This window comes from Garra rufa, chromosome 17 (genome assembly GCF_049309525.1).
Source record: "Garra rufa chromosome 17, GarRuf1.0, whole genome shotgun sequence".
Lineage (NCBI taxonomy): Eukaryota > Metazoa > Chordata > Actinopteri > Cypriniformes > Cyprinidae > Garra > Garra rufa.
The window spans coordinates 44,267,956-44,286,296 of NC_133377.1; the positions used below are offsets into that span (position 1 = coordinate 44,267,956).

Below are 18,341 nucleotides of genomic sequence, written 5' to 3' on the forward strand. Positions count from 1 at the left end.
GTAAAAATCCCAGTCATAGAACCTACATTCAGAACGTTAAGGAGATCGAAATGAAGGGGAAAATAACGAATATAAACGAATAATAAAAATATTACGGAAAGAGGAGGATCAGTTAATGGACAAGACTGTGGGATAAAATGTTTCCTGTAGGACTATTTTATTTGATGTACTTTATGTAATATTTATTCATGATAAACTTTTTAATATAGGTCTATTATAGTCTACATTGCACACAGACAGCACTGGCATATACAGCTTCGCCCATTGTTAATATAATAATTTAATATTGTATTAATTTCTGTAACAATTAATATAATAATTTCTTAATTAAAAATAAAATATTAATAAACCTATCTCTGATAATCCTGGGTTACTATGGTCACGCAGGTTTGTTTATGCATTAAACTCGTGGCCTCGAGAAATGCATGTTGTTTCCTCAACATAAGAAGTCGTGGCCACCAGAAATGGATCTCGTTCCCTCATCATCGCATCCATGACATAATATGACGTTCCCACGAATTAATATCTCGTGGCCACGACAAACATAAGTGAACCGAAGGTGTCCCCTGGCGGGCACCGTAATATACGGCTCAACGTGAAATCACGCACCTGATGGCATTTACCGCTGATTACAGAACCGGCTTTACTGACAAAACCAAGCACGATCGGCCGATTCGGATCGGTGCATCCCTACAAATATTGATATGAATCAGTTACAAATGTACGCGTACTTTAACGTTGGGGCCCAGTTCGTTGGTGCAAATTCACGGTGGATGAATCAGAATCGTTTACAGTCAACGAGTCTCGAATATGAATTCACTTACGTCCATCTGACGACAAAGAGGCAATGTTGAAGATCACTCACGCACAAACTCACTGCTTTCAGTTTCGATCAGTCTCTGGCACACGTTGTCGATCCGCCTATCAAAGTCCCACGACGAAACCAGACGCGTCCAGCCTCGAACAAACTCAACAACACGAGTCCACGACGAACTTTATCAATGAAGTCACTTCTGGCGAATATGAATGTCTCTAGCCGTCGTCGGGGTGACTCACAGCGATAGCGAATTAAACAACAGGGAAAAGAAAAATACTTTAAGCAAACAAACCAAAATAAACGAGGATTGTTCCTTTACACTTTGGGCCTTATATTACAAAGAGAATATATTCGGTCTCCAAAAATGCAACAGAATTTCACGAACACAGTTCACTTGCAGCCTCTGCTCGCCATGTGCGATTGCTCCTCCCCCTTTTTTCCTCGTGTAACTCACGGTATGATGCACCTTATGCTGCCTTCATGTGATATGGGAAACATGATGCTTTCCACTTGTGACGTGGAAATTACCAGCTTTTGTTGTCGTGGTGAAGAGAAACATGGCGGACTCGGAATTTGTCCTCACATGCTACTTGGGTAAAAGTTTTAACACGTTATAAACTCCCTAATGCATCTGCTACTGGAAGATCAAAACGCAAACGGTAAATGATAGGCTGTATATCTCATTGATCATGAATAGTATAGTTGTTTTAAAGACAATACTAACTTATGGTTCTGTTTTAGCTAGCCTATATAAGTTTTTGTATAAGCCTATATAAGTATATATATTTTATATAGCCTATATAAGTTTTTTTTTAACTTTTAACATCATGCAATGTTTACCATTCAGTATAGTTTCGTTGCTGTCCGCCATGTTGAAAGGTCAAAGTTTATCCCATCTCGGCAACTCGGTTATCATAAAAACATTCGAGCTTTCCAGTGGAAATTACAACGTGTGTGGGTGTTCATGTACAATTTCGATGTCGGATTTTGGTATTTACCATAAATACGATAGCACATGAAGGCAGCATTAAAGAAGCTCAACAGTCATTGGACCACAATAATACACTTGCATTAAATATATTATGTCAGTGGATATGAAACAAAAATCCAAACAAATCAAATAATGCTGATGCATTTATTAAAAATAAACAAAAAAATAAAACACATACATTTTAATATTCTGGATTATGAAAACCCAAGCATGTTTTAGGGGTTCCTACATACACAACACAGTGAAAGCCCAAATCCAAACAGAGACAGATGGAATTTTAAAAAGCAGAAAAACTAGCAATAAATTAAATGCATTGTAAATTCAAATTGACTCGTATCAGACTGAAATCTTTTGTGATGGCCTTTATATCCTGAACAGCAAGTTTAACAGCAAATGTATTAATGCGTTCACTGAGCTTCTCATATATAAACTCTTCATATCTGAGATGAATCAGCTCACACCACTTAGAATGAAAAAGTGAACACATTATTTGACTAATTTCCTCACTAACATTCAGCTCTTTCAGCTGTATCTCCATTTTATCAGCCTGTTCTTTTCCAAATTTCTCGAACTCATCTGATGTCATTTCGTCACTAGGAAATTCAATTTTAACTTTAAATAGAGAAGAGATGGACGTCCAATTTTTTTTATCTGTTTTTTTCTTAATTTCTGTTGTGATATACTTTTTGATAATAGAACCGTTTTTAATTTGTAATTTCTCATGTTGATTTTTGTCTCCTTTTGAATATTTAAATTTCGTTCTACGGTGTTGCTCGTAAATCATTGCTTTTAAATCTAATAATGTATCTTTAATTAATGGATTTTTTCCACGGCTCAGTATCTTTAGTTTGTTTTCTATATTGCCTGATAAACCAAAAATGTCCTGGAAGACAATGTAAACCTTTATGTTATGATGATAACTCATTTCTTCAGAGAAATTAGCTAGCTGGATCATACAAGGCTCATGATCTTTTCTGCTTAAACAGGGACTGTATTTTGTAAATATGTAAATAGCCTTTATCGTGTGCTCTTTGCCATTAATTATTTTGGTTAATTCACAAATGCATTGATCTTCACTGTGAATTATATCAGGAAGCTTTGTGTTGGAATGATTTTTTGGCTTAAAGGGTCCAATCAGTAAAGGCGGTCCTGTTTCACATTCAGTCACTGCAAATCCAGACTGGCTGCGAATCAATTCATTTTTATCTAATTTAAAGTACTTAACAAACCATAACATTTTTGAAGATATATCCTGATTTTCAGGAAAAGAGGAATATATCTGAAAGAGATCATAATAAAAATAAGAAGAAAATATTCGCTCAATTATAATTGTAACGCTTTTTTTCCTCTCACTCAAATCAACAATCTTTATGTTGTCATTTTCATCTCTGCTGATCCACGGCTTTGACCACGCCTCCAACCTGACAAAACATTAAGAGTGAAACCAAATGTAAAAATACACCAATGATTGTGGATCAGATGTTAATAACAGCACAAATGCCATGGGATTTAACATTTATGTTGTACATTTAATTGTTTCAGGTAAAGCGATTGCTGATCATCTTCTTGCTTGCTTTAAACTCTGTCTTTTTATCATCAGGGCAGGCTGAACAGATTGTGTGATTAAGCTGGCTTCAGAAAGCCAACTTACTGAAATGCTATTTAAACTTCAGACTGATCTGACTCCAATTGCTATAGCTATAACTGATCAGACTAATGGTTTTCCTAAAAATTACTATTTAGATTTGGGAAAAATCCCATAGACTTACATTGAGGGAATGTTCAAATGATTAACACTATTCAAACTCAAAACTCCCAGAATCCTTTGAGACTCAATCAAACTTCCCTTCTATGTACTATTTCTAATCCATTCAAACTCATTCAACCTTGCTGATCATGCTAGAAACATGCTAGTAACATGTTAATTGTGCTAGAATCATGCTAACAACATGCTAGTGACATGCTAATAATGGTAGAATCATGCTAGCAACTTACTAATCATGTTAGAAACATGCCGGTAACTAGCCAGTCATGCTAAAAACCAAGCGGCAACCTCCCGCTCTCTCTATTGAAACCAACACGGAAGTGGCTTTACCCTCTGGGGTCTGAGGGTGTTTTGGGGCCCTGAAGAAGTTTTGACATGCCCTGACATTTGTGCTTTTTTCAGTATCTTAAAAACATATGAATGGTTAAAGTCAGATTACATTGTAATCAGCACATATTGGGCTACCATTATATGCAAGCAACATTAATGTGCATGTTTGTGTTTTTGATAAAACTACGTTTATGCGTGGTTATTGAAAATCTAAAGTTTTGAAGTCACTGAAATAAGGCCATGAAGCACATTTCTTTACAAGACTTTTGATAATTGGATGTCGTAGGCTAGAATTTTTTCAACCAAATGATGTGAAAATCATCCCGTTCACTTGTTCAGAGAAAACAATATATTGATGTAAATTTTCTAAAACATGTTTTGTGATCGAAAGGGATTATTCATAGGTGTGGCAATGACCCAAATAAACCAAATAAAACCCAAATGACCTAATATGCTAGAAACATACTACCTTGCTTTTATACGTTTAAACTTCTTTAACTTCTTTAAACTTTTCAACATTTCTGGTGCAGCTTTCTCAAGTCAACTTAAAGTTTGTCTTGATTAATTTCTTTTAATCTAACTGTTTATGTAACTCAACTATATATTTCTCTATCACCCACATTTATTTTACTCTAGTACACCATCAGCTGATAACATTTGACTTTAGCTGAATTCTGAATAGCACACTACTCTTACTACTTCTAAAAGAGTGAAGATTGGTCAGACAGGTCAGACAGGTTGTTCCAGATGCGTTGTCACACTACCAAACTACAGCATTGTTTTTCTTTAAATTGAAAACGCCCTAACAAATATGTTCCTCTTAAATCAAAAAGAGTATGACGCAGTTCCAAAAAAAAAGTCACAGAACATCCTGGATCTAAAGCAGTGAAGGTGGACAGAATCTGCTTGTATTATGTAACATCTTACCCAAGTAGAAAATGTATAATCTGTAACAGAAAAGACAAACCAGAACCAACTGTTAGCATGATTTTTATATTAATGTGGACCTCAAACAAAAAGTCATCATTCTGGTACTTGTGAACAGTAAAACAATCCTAGACGCATTCAAACTCACCAAACTCTTCACACTCATCGTCAAACTCACTTCCTGCAGAAGTACCTGGGACAGGAGGACAAGACACGTCCTGTTAGATGGAGGCCTTCTGTATGCCGGCCTACAGTAGAGTCGCTCTCAGCCAACAGACACCTACAGTCTGTCAGAGTTACCTTGTTAGTCCTTGATGATATTTGTTTGGATCTTTCCCTCCTTAAAGCAGTTGGTTTGGTGTATCATGTGTTTGTGGCAAAGCTGGTAAATGTCTGCTCATTTATAGTCTGATTTGGCCCATCCCTTTAAAGGGATAGTTCACCCTAAAATGAAAATTTGATGTTTATCTGCTTACCCCCAATGCATCCAAGATGTAGGTGACTTTGTTTCCTCAGAAAAACACAAACGAATATTTTTAACGAAAACCGGTGCAGTCTGCCAGCCTTATCATGGACGTGGATGGGCAACAAACCTTTAAAAGTAAACAAAAACATGCACAGACAAATCCAAATTACACCCTGCGGCTCGTGACGATACATTGATGTCTTAAGACATGAAACGATCGTTTTTTGTGAGAAACTGAACAGTATTTATATCATTTTTTACCTTTGATACACAGCCACATCCATCTGTCATGAGCACGAGTTTGTCATCAGTCACGTCACATGAGCACGCGCTTCTGGCGTAGAATACGCAAACACCGGAAGCGATCTGTCGCATGTATACGACACTCATTGTTTACACAGAGCACAGAGATTGTGGGTATAGCGTCTGTTCAAAATGGTAATTACTTGCGCGTATCCTGATTGTTCAAACCGATTTAAAGCTAAAAGATTACATTAGTTTGCGCAAACTCATCCGGGACTTTTCACTGATTTCCCCTTACGGCGTTTGCGTATTCTACGCCAGAGCGCGTGCTCATGTGACGTGACTGATGCCAAACTCTTGCTCAGGAGAGATTGATGTGGCTGTGTATCAAAGGTAAAAAATGATATAAATACTGTTCAGTTTCTCACAAAAAACGATCGTTTCGTGTCTTAGGACATCAATGTATCGTCACGAGCCGCAGGGTGTAATTTGGATTTGTCTGTGCATGTTTTTGTTTACTTTTAAAGGTTTGGTGCCCATCCACGTACATGATAAGGCTGGCAGACTGCACCGGTTTTCATTAAAAATCTTCGTTTGTGTTTTTCTGAGGAAACAAAGTAACCTACATCTTGGATGCATTGGGGGTAAGCAGATAAACATCAAATTTTCATTTTTGGGTGAACTATCCCTTTAAGGTGCGGCATTTTCAGTTTAGTGAATGAAGACAGAACATCATACGCCTGCCACTGAAAACACAACACTAATAGTATCTGCTCTGTTCAAAGTCCAGCGAACTCTTCACTGTTTCTCCAGAAGATATGTTTTCCTGTAAAGTGAAACTAACACACCTGTTCCTCTAAACATCTTTCACTAATGATGATGGAAGGAATCTGTTGATCATCGTTTGGTCTGTTGTGAGGAAATCATCAACTCATTCGGATGGAAACCATTTGAACACAACAAAAAGGCTTTGTCCTTTTCAAAGCTTTAAACGAGTTTTGTTAGTGAAAGGTGACACCTGATACTGAATCTCAGGCTCCAGATTAGCACTTTGGTTTAGGGAACAGTTATTTAGTTATATATAATCTGATATGTATGTTTGTTTGTTTTTGCATACTGAATAATATGTCATAAACTTTTTGTCAATTTCTTAAATTCACTAAGCATTTTTTTCATTTTAATGTGCATCAGTAAACCTAAATCAGTCTGTTGCTCAAGATGCAGCAGGTATGATGTGTGTTTCTGTTTCCTATAAAATAAAACTCTCACATGACACTTCCTCTAATCATATTTGTGACCCTGGACCTTTTATGTGTGGATTGATGTAATAGAACAGTATTTGGCTGAGATACAACTATTTGAAAATCAGCAATCTGACGGTACAAAAAAAAATCGAAATATTTAGAAAATCGCCTTCAAAGTTGTCCAAATGAAGTTCTTAGCAATGCATATTACAAATCAAGAATTAAGTTTTGATATATTTATGGTATGAAATGTATAAAATATATTCATGGAACATGTTTTTTAATTATAACCCTAATGATTTTTGGACCCACCTGCATTTTGTTTGCTTCTGACATCTATCATTGTGCTAACCATTGCTAGTATTGTCAGGAACATGTCTGTGTTTTGTCCTGTCCTTTCATGTTTTCCTAGTGGTTTTCCCCCCATGTTTCTAGTTCATTTGGTTTAGTCCTTGGTTTTCCCCTTTTGATTTAGTCCTTTTGGTTTGTTCTTGCCCATATTTGTATTTCCCCCTCGTTATCTTGTTATCTTGTTTGTGACCACGCCCATGTTTCTGTGTATAAAGTCTGTGTCTGCTCACTCCCCAGTGTCCGTCGATGTATTGTTACACATGTTCATCGCTTGCTCACGGTTTTTGTTTGTTTTGTATTAGTTTCAGTGTTTCTTTTAATAAACTGTTTATATTTCATTTACTCCGGTTCTCCTCATCATTCTCCACTCCTCAACCCCGCCTGGTTGTGACAAGTATATGATTGCTTGGTCAATCATATGTTTTATTAAAGCCCTACATAATAACATTAATAGGTTTCAATCTCAGGCAACTCCCCCAATAAGGCACCAGCTAAAGGAATTTATTTGGTAAGATATTTGGTAAATGATGCAAGTTCTTTGATTGGCCTGAACACAAGACCACACATGACAGGCTTGTCAAACATAATATAAATGGATAATGAAGAATATTGTTCACCAGATCACACATGATTTTAATACATTTCTTGAGTCTTGGTTCTGTTCAGGTCCCACTTTACATTAGGTGGCCTTAACTACTATGATATGGTATGACTTTTATTGTCAGACGAATCTGAAAATTTTCTTGCGTTAAAGTATGTTGACACAGACAAAATACGATTTACAAAAAACATACAATATAATCAGGGAAGAAAAAAAAAACAACAACACTGTAGCTTTCATTTTACATGGATCTTGTTTAGCTCTAGGACTGTCATGATCTGGGCTGTGGGGTTTCCCCCAGCCACCTGAGGTCGCTGTTTCCCCTTTCCCTTGCACTGCACTTCCCTGATCGTTTACACCTGTCTTGTCATTAACACTCATCAAGCTCACATCTGTTCACAATTACACGGTCTATAAGAACTCTCATTCCCCACTAATCATCCTGGCTGCATTATCTTCAGAGCGGTCACCCACATATTAGTTGATAGTTAATGAATAGTTTGATCGGACCTAATTGTTTTATGAGGTTGATTCGGCTGTTGTAATTAATAGTTATTAACCTTGTCACATTGTTTATGTTATAACATTGAAATCCACTCTTATATGTTCACCGTCGCTCTGGATACGTCACATCGTGTATTGTTGTGATTGGTCGTTGCTTTATCCAATCGCGTGCAGTGAGCGTTTCAAATGCACGCTTGGTGCCGCCCCTCGAGTTAGGTCCTTTTCATTACTCGATGCCAGACCCTTAGTCTTAATAGATTAGGGTCTGGATTTTTCCAGGCTAGTCGGAGATCGCATTGTGCTGCGCACATACGCAAACTTGTTGTTGGTGCTTGCCTGCGATCCTTATTAAAATATCCTAGATACTATCGCTACATTATATTCCTCAGCAACGGGGTGGTAAAACTGCTGTTTTTGAATGAATCGTTGTTTGTAGAGAGAGACACACAGCATGCAGGCAGGTACGCACACACACACACACACACACACACACAACTGTCATCTCTCTTGCCTTCACACTCTCTCTTGGTCGATTGATAATTTACTGAAACAAATGCTATATTTCATTCAAATAAATGTGATCTTACCGCACTATTTAATCTCTGAGTCTGATTTGAAGCGGGCAGAATGCTAGAGCTGCGTGTTATAACTGACAAAATTAACTGTCTTTTTTATCCATTCAGTCAAATTTTGCACTGCAAATATCAATTCTAGTTTTAATTTGTCTATAACTTCGCAAATGACCATGGAATAAGCGGGATAATCAACGGCGAACCGTTGATTATCCCTTACATAATCCACTGCACTTTTGCACTACTGACAACCTTTCTAGTGGAATCTGAGTGTGCTACACACAGGTGAGTGGGCCATACAAACCACCTGTAGTATCACACTCTTTCTCTATTTGCACATTCATAAAATACGAGTAATATATGTTTACAATTGCACTAATACATTTGCACTATGTGCTACCCTCCAACCTCTCTTTTGTCCGATTTTATATAAAAATACTCCTTTTGCACATTTTTTTACATTACAGCTCAACTTGTACCTGTATTGATAACTGTAAATATGTCTAATCATACACTGTGTGTACTATGTATGTATGTATATATTGCATATTGTCACCCTGTGTAAACCTGTAAGTATGTAACTTGTCTATGTGTAAATTGTCCCTGCACTGTCTGGAGCACGCTCCCAAGAACTTCACTCACCTAGGCACAGATGTGACAACAAAAGTGATTTGATTTGATTTGACATTCCGGAAATTTTGATCATCAGTGAAAACTGTTCATCGTATCTTCCACTGTCACTGAATAACAAGTAAACACATACACATTTATTTATTTATTTACAACTTAATTTAATAGTATTATACATATTAAATGAAGACACCACTGGTATGTGTTTCTGTTTCCTATAAAGTGAAACTCTTGCGTGACACTCTAAACACATTTGACTAGTTGGACAGGTGAAATGAAAGGAGCTAATTTGATTATTGCTTGACTACATGCCACTTCTGATCTACTGTTTATTACTGTATGTCATGAAGTTAGTTCCTTTCTGGTTCAAATAAGCAGTTTCGGAACGGTATATTTGGAACATTTCTAGAATGATCTGTGACCAGTTGGAATATTAGTGTTATGAAGCTTCCCAGTCTAGGCTTGTTTAATTGACCATATGCATGGAGTGTTCTTTAGAACTTCCGCATAATGATAAGCAGCTCGTAAACTTCCGCTCTATATATAGGTGGACACTCTTGAGAATCCTCTACTGCCTCGTTCTTATCAGAAACTGAGAAAAATAGTAATTGCAACATTGTAAATAATGATAGCAGCATAAACATTTAGTTTCATATTTTTTAACAACATCATTTAAATCCCAGGAGAGAACCTCCATAGTTGAACATTTAAATATTGACAGCTAAACACTATCATAATATGTTTAGGCTAATGTTATCTAGCTAGCAAAACCTCTTTCCAAGGACATCTTAATAATATTCTTAATAATCAGTAACTTTCCTTCATAATCATCAACACATTTTTTTAAATCTTGTAATATTTTAAAGCCTTTATTTATTTTTCAACTCTACAGCTGTGAAATAAAATTCACTTTCAAAGATTCACTTTTCATTAATAATTTTTTTTTAAATCTTGCAAAAAAAGTATTTTCACGGAAAACAACTTTTTTTAAGATGAAAATGACATGAAATTAACAATATAGCCAGAAGATGGCAGCAGAGGATCAATCATTGGCTGCCATTTCAACTCCACAGTTTTTTCAAGACGTCTTGCTTTTCGATTTATTATGAAATTACTAATGAATTGTAGTACTTTTACTGCATTTAAGTATATAATATAGCAAGTGCTAAAAGTCATTAACATAAATAAATAAATAAAAAATAAGCTCAGACGCAAACAGCCTATAAGGGTGAATTATTTAAATACTTATATATAGTTCACTTAAATTAAATAAGTTAAATATTAATGGTATAAGAATTAAATAATGCACTCAATATGAATTTAAAATATTTGATATAATTTAATAACTACATCTTTTAAGCTTTATCTTGAAGTGTAAAAGCTATTCAACACAAATATGTTATTGCTGTAGTTTTGTTATTCTGAGTTTAGTCTGAATCATTTAATGCACAGCTCTGTTTTTGACATCAGCTTGTCAGATGTTTGTCTGGTTATTACTGTCAATCATAGCAATGACTCATAGCGCATATTTAGCCCATTTACTCGTTTTTTTTTTTTTTTTTTTTTTACTGCCATTTGTCATTCTTGAAACGGTATACAAAGAAGTTTGGTCCTCTTAGACAATCAACACTTTTCTTCAATTGTGAATGGATTATGTAGAGAAAACCAGCAAAGTACACTCCTATTGCAGCACACTACAGCTGACCGGGAATGACTGAGCTGGCTTGACTAAAACAAGGAAATAATCCATGCATTTGGTCAATTAGACCCAAGAATGATAACATACACCGAAAAATATGAAGAAAACCACTTGCAGTGAAATTAGTGTATAAACAGTTTATTTAATTCAACAAAGAAAAGGGGAAGCAACAAATGTCTTCAGGAGAGGGCCTGGCCAAAACAACAAACAAAAGAGTTTCTTACTGATATGAGCAATATTACATAACCTGTCCATGTTGTTACGTCCCAGGTCTAGGGTCTAGGAGTAACATAAATAATAGTCTTCACACTGAACTCTTTGGTCTTTCGTTCTTTTTTATTTTTACCAAAATAGGAAGCTAGTAAACTTCAGGGTTGGGCCAAGGCCAAAATAACAAACAAAAGAATGAAACTAACTTTTCCCAAAGAAACTTAATACCCTAAAAGAAAAAGTCAAACAAAAATACAGGGACTGAACTAACTCCCTGACTAGTTGAAAAACAGGAGAAAACGAATTTCACAAAAGAAAAAGGCACCCAACCCCTACAGCTTCCAGGTGTAGATACATAGATTAGAAACATTTCAACAAGGAAGAAACACAGTAGTACTTTCCTGTAAACATGTAACACCACAACACTGTTCAACAACTGGAACACACGCCTTCACATTACAAATCCAGTGAAAGACACACAAGTTTCCCATCTATGAACTTATTTTATAATAATAATAATAGAATTAGTATTCCAATATGCTCAAACCTCTATTAATAATAGAGCAATAATAAAACTGAATACTAAATAAATTTATTAATAGAAGAGATTTTTTTACGCTTAAATCCCTAGAGAACGTTATTTTTTTACAAAATAACTTTAATATTATAACATCATTTTATTATTACAAAATGGTTTTAGTGCTTTACATTCTGAGCCCTAAAAACCTTTGTTTTTTTTTAAATAAATCTTTTATTACAAAACGGTTTTAGTGCTTTATGCTCAATGCTCTAAAACCTTTATTTTTAAATAAAAATATAAGAATTCAAAATAAGAATTGTTTGGTATTTCCCACCAAATGATTCTACAGAAGATTAGTAGTTTGGAGAATAATTATTGGGGCAACTTTACCCTTATTAGATTAAAACAAGGTAAAATGCCTTCCATGTCTTCATTAACAAATCTAACAGCAAATGTATTTATACGATCACTGAGTTTCTTATATATAAACTCTTCATATTCTTCATCGACTAAGACACACCACTTGTGATAAAAAAGTGAATAAACTATTTCACTGATTTTGGTTTGGTTTTCCAGCTCTATAATTTGTTTCATTTCATGTGCCTGTTCTTCTCCAAACTTCTTGAACTCATCTAATGTCATTTCATTAGGTGGAAATGTAATTTTAAAACTGTCAATTACTTTGATAATCATTGGTGATTTCAAAATCCCTGTTTTAAGAAATGTTTTAATTGTTTTACTTAAATTTTTATGTTTTTTTCCCCCCTGAAAACATACAAATTTAGATCCACGGTGTTCTTCAATAACAGTTTTTCTCAATCTTGATAATGTATTCATAATTAAAGAATCTTGTTCACAGCTCAGTTCCTTTAGTTCATCAACTAAACTCCCTGATAGACCATAACTGTCCTGGAAAACAATGTAAACCTTTATTTTAAAAAAAGAAATCATTTTTTCAGAGAAACGAGCTAACTGGATCATACAAGCATCATGATCTTTTCTGTCTGAACAGGGATTATTTGTTGTAAATATATAAATAGCTTTTATCATTTGTTCTTTTCCTTTAATTTTTACTTCTATTCCGCTAATGCATTGATCTTCAGTGTGAATTATATCAGGAAGCTTATTTTTCTTCTTTTTATTAATATTTACTGGCTTAAAGGGTCCGATTAATATAGGCGGTTCTGTTATAAAATCAATTACTGCAAACCCACACTGACTGCAAAGTATTTGATTTTTATCCATTCCAAAACACCTTATATACTCGGAAATCTTAGATGTCATAATCTGATTTACAGGAAAAATAGAGTTTGTAGAATAGGAATTACTAGTATGATTGTTTAAATAACGAGAAATTTGTTTGATTGTAATGTTAACACCTTCTTTCCTGTCATTTAAATTAATAATCTTGATGTCGCCATTTTCATCTCTGCTGATCCACGGTATTGGCCACGGCTCCAACAACCTGACAAAACATTTAGAGTGAAACAAATCAATGAAAACATCAACGATTGTGGATGAGATCATTCACTTAATGCTTCATTCCATTAGCAAAAAAATAAATACATGAGCCAAAACAATAGTAGTATACTAGTTTAAACCTGTTAGCTTTACCCTAAATACCATACTTTTACTTATTCTAACGTTACTGGCAAACCTGCCTTGAGAAAAACTGAAAATCATGCAATCATTCCCCTGACTGACAACTGATCTCAAAACACTCATTAGCTATAATACAGTACATCAGTCTACAATACTTTTGAAAACATTTGATATTAGATCATCTTACGTACCTAGGATTTGGCATCCGCCACATTTGGTGAAGGTGAACAGCAGATGTGAACTTTTGAAGCCATCTGGGGGTTTAAAATAAAATAAAATCAACCTTTTCTTTCATCCTGTTGGTGTATTTCTTGCGTAAGTTTTTAACAAACCTTGTTTACCTTATTGCTTTATAGTGCTTTCTTCTCATCTTCAGTCTCTTTCTTCTCATCTCATCTAGCTGTCTTCTTATCTATAATGATAAAGAAGAGTCAGAGCCAATTATTAGTATGAGTATAACAGTCATGTAATTCTCAAACACAGCTGAATGGTATTTCAGTGTTTAAATGTAACAGCCAGTGTTGAGGAACGCTACTTTAAAAGTAATGCATTACAATATTGAGTTACTCCCTAAAAAATAACTAATTACGTTACTTAGTTACTTTTTATGGAAAGTAATGCATTACGTTACTTTTGCGTTACTTTTTAAATCTGGCCAGGGCTTGCTTGTTTGTTTTTAATATAAAAAGTTCATTTTTTTTTTATAGAAAAGTATATTGCCGTCTGTACAGTAGACCGCAGAAGAACAAATGTCAACTCTTCAGTGATAAAACTTTTCCAAACCATCATTTTTAAAATCATCAAATGTTTTATTTAATGTTGGATGTTCAAATAAATGGGATACAGTTCGTTCAAACGTTTCTTTATTTTGAGGATTTTTAGTATTTTTATTTCTTATTTTTGACCAAAATTGCTCAAGACTATATTCTGGTTTATTTGTATCATTATCCATTAAAAATGTTTTGTTTTGTACGTCTGCAATAACTTTTTCATAAATGGGTTCTAATAATTGTAATAATTCCTTGTCAGTCTTTTCTCTGTTTCTTTCTGTAATATTATTAATTCCTTGTGTTTGGGACTCAAAAGTGTAACTGCAATCTTTAAGAGGCTTATAGGGCAAAACTTTTTCATATGAGCCATTAATGCCCCAGGGTTTATAAAAGCCAATAATCATTTTCATTCCGTGCTTTTCATGCAGTTTCCATGCTATATCAATTGCTTTTTCCGAACAAGAATTAGATGAGGGCCTTGCGAAACAGGGGCTATAAAAAGAAAATATCAGTGCCTCCTTATATGGACATTCTTTTGCTTTATAAATTTCTTCTAATATATCAAATATATAATCTTCACTATGTTTTTTACTTTTCGAATCTGGCTTATACGCTTTTAAATCTTTGGTATCCAATGTGCCATCCTTTTTAATAAAAAGTATAAAAGCAAACTGCTTTGATTTATCAAGATCAATTTCAAGTTGAATTAAAGCATCATTAAAGATGTGATTATAATATTCATCTAGATATACTTTTTCGATACAATCACAAGTACTTACAATTAGACTAATTATAAGAATCAAAGTTACCCGTTTATTTTTGTAATCTCCACATTTTCCCAACCAGCCCAACAAATTCAGTTTAGGAGGTGGTGGATCCCTGGACATGGACCTGTTTAAAAGCCCCCCTCCATCATCGTCATCCAGGGATGGATCTCTAAAAAAAACAAGCCAACAGAATAAATTTCTTTTTTTTTAAAGTAACATCAAAATGGTGCAAGAAACATATTAAATTAATATTCAGTTCTATGCAACAGATTTAAGAGATTTTTGATCAATTATCCAAATAATGTGAACAAGAGGTTTTCATCATTTTACCAGCGTTGCCATCTTGCAGTAGCACTATTGCAAACAGAAGCACATATACAAAAGAGAAATGGACGGGATTTCGATAAGCGTTTTTCAAATGGCTTAATATTTTGTATCAAAATACTTTAGTGCTTTGAATTTTTGTAGTTTTAAAATAGTGTTAAATACTTTCTAAAAAATCTACATGATGACATTATGAAAATGCGGCTTCTGATTAGTGCCTGACTCAGTAGTTTGATCGTTTAATAGTTGCTGAAATGCTAAAATGTTTTTCAACTTCCAAATAGGTGTCCAATGATTAATAAATAAATATTTAACTGCTGAATGTTGTACCCTGCCTAGATGTTTAGTAGGATCATGATTTTGCACAATCGCATGAATGCCTTCCTTGACATATAATACAGTATATTGATTAACAATTAAATGATTAATTATTTAGAATCTAGTTGCTATGAATACAGGTGCCATCGGTTTTTAATAACGCTAACAGTGCTGCTAATGCAAAGTAGACCCTTCTTTAGTAACACCAACACTAAAAAACAATAAAAAACGATTTGAGGCAACTTTTGCTGCCCTGACAACAATTAGTTGCCCCGCTGCCTTAAAATTTTAAGTTCACTCAACTCAAATAAGTTTAGTCACCTTAATTTGAACTAAATCTAAATCATTTGAGATCAATTGGTAAGAAAATAACTGATTGCTTCTGACTCATCATTTAGGAATTTGTATCGTCTTGCCATATGCAATAAGATTTGATTTCATTATTTTTATTACTAAACATCCAATGCCTTGATAATTGCAATAATCATACAATATTTTGAAAGTATACAGCTGTAAAAATGTCATGAATTCATAGTCCGTAATTCAAAATTATTCTGATAATTACAGTATGAAGTCACATTATCTGTGATACTGATCCAGTAAACTATACACACACATGCACTGCATTCACATTCACAAAATACAAAAAAAAAACAAAAAAAAAATATACAGCAAACGTCAACTTAAAGTGCCCCTATTATGCCTTTTCAAATATGATATTTCATGTAGTGGGTCATGTAGCTGTATGTGAACATAAACTATCTGCAAAGTTGTGACGCCGACAGTGCACTATAAATGAAGTTTTTGTCTAACAAAAAAAAGAGTCGGCTCACATTCGCCTGAACGAGTCGTCAGCAATTCAAATCTTTTTTCTGTAACGGCCACACGTCACGAGCTACACATTTGCATAATGTCCGCCCACATTCAATTTCGCGAACAACTTGCCCGCCCACAAACAGTAGGCCTACCATTTTCACGTGGATTACATCATGTCAAGAAGACGCCCTGCGCTGTGACAGCCTGTGAGAGTGAATTTGTTTATATACCCTTCCGAAAGATGAAACTATCAAGAATGAGTGGTTAACATTAATTTTTTCAACACCTCAGCAGTCCAATGCCAATCTTGTGTTGTGTTCGCGTCATTTTACTTATGACTGCTTTTCTAATCTTGGGGAGTAACATTACAACGCGAGATTCACCAAACGCTTGGTTTTAAAAAATGGATCAGTGCCCAGTTTATTTGGACCGGCTTGCTCCTCTGAACTTCTACCTGTAAGTATGATTAATACTTGTATTTTCTAGCGATCGTTCAAAATACGTCTTTGTGTACGTTATGGTGTGTAACAACCCCGCACATGTCTTGGTAAGCGGCTAACTTGCGTTTCTGTAGTTCTGTTGTTCAGCTGTGAGTGCAATGTAGTCTAAAAAGTCTTGTGATTGATGCAGCTTGACTGTCTGTCTGCCTTATTAGTTTAAGTAATGATAATGATAAACGATGGCTTAACGCAGTGTTATGGATTGTACAGTGTTGAAGTTCACAACGTAGAGGTGTGCCCGGTTCGCTTACAAAAGCAAATTGTAACATATGACACCCACTGAGAAACGTCCTGCTCCGGTCGTGCTTGCAAAACAGTTTCTTGTCGATGTGACACTTCAACAGTTTCATCGTCAGACTCCGGCTCGAATTGATAGGGTAAAATCGAGGCTATCTTTTCTATGCATTAACAGGTCTCCGCAGCTGTCATTCAGTTATGCCAATGGGCGTTTCGTTTTTGCGCTGTAGCGGTAGACCAATCCAAAAGGACTGCACCATCTGACCAATCACAGCGATGAGGGCTCACGGAAAGGAGGGGTTTAGAGAGACTGATTCTTCGAACTGCTTCAAACGAGTCGTTTACGAATCATTAAAAATAAATCTAATTTTGGAGAAAACTAAAGTGTTTTTTGAACTTGCATACATGTAAACCTGTTTTAAGAGACTATTACAACAATATTAACTACCTTTAAAATGGCATAATAGGGGCACTTTAAATGTACTTACGGGTGAATCTGGTCCGGGCTCGGTAGAATACCGCATGAGTCTTCTGGTGAAGAAGAACTCTATAATAAAAAAATAAAAAACAAGGAATCAGAACAATAAGAAATGAGCAGAAAATCATAAGCACTGTGATCCAATCTAATGCAATCAGAGCAGAATATCTCACCATGGTTTTTATTTGAGTAGTTCCTGGGGCAGGAGCCACCAAGACACCACTTTCTCTTTGCTGGAGAGGATCTGTACTGTATGCCGGCCTACAGTTACGTCTCTCAAACCAATAGACCTGTCCGTCAGATGAACTCCTGCCCCAGGACCTCTTTTGCAATTGTAATATAGACTACATTTCTTCAAAAAGATGCTTAGAAGGGTCATTGATATTGAAAAACTAATGAAGGCTAAGGGATATGTTTGCTCTTTTATAGTGTGCCTGGACCAGCCCATTAGGTGATGACTGTGCAATTCATGACACATAACTAAGCTGTTTATCTCGATTTGGGTGTGCCTTTAGGTAATGTATGAACAATGGCCAGAACACCTGCCAAGATCAAACCACTTTCTCGGGTGTCTGATTTCACAACCTCCATTAGCAGCTGCTTTACTCAAAGTCAGTCAACCTGTTCTTCTGAATGCAAACACAAATATTCTAAACATT

General features: G+C 35.1%; 2 protein-coding genes across 2 annotated transcripts; both read right to left on the reverse strand.

Moving 5' to 3' along the window:
• Positions 1-2,038: 2,038 nt before the first annotated feature.
• Positions 2,039-3,882, reverse strand: LOC141289133 (uncharacterized). Its single transcript, XM_073821240.1, has one exon. The coding sequence runs from the start codon at positions 3,043-3,045 to the stop codon at positions 2,113-2,115; it is 933 nt and encodes a 310-aa protein (XP_073677341.1). The 5' UTR covers positions 3,046-3,882; the 3' UTR covers positions 2,039-2,112.
• Positions 3,883-11,401: 7,519 nt separating this feature from the next.
• Positions 11,402-18,031, reverse strand: LOC141290253 (uncharacterized). The gene is made up of 6 exons (XM_073822447.1): positions 17,856-18,031; positions 17,693-17,751; positions 15,052-15,178; positions 13,814-13,884; positions 13,664-13,726; positions 11,402-13,335 (listed from the first exon to the last, which is right to left on the reverse strand). The coding sequence occupies exons 1-6, from the start codon at positions 17,856-17,858 to the stop codon at positions 12,243-12,245; spliced, it is 1,416 nt and encodes a 471-aa protein (XP_073678548.1). The 5' UTR covers positions 17,859-18,031; the 3' UTR covers positions 11,402-12,242.
• Positions 18,032-18,341: the final 310 nt, after the last annotated feature.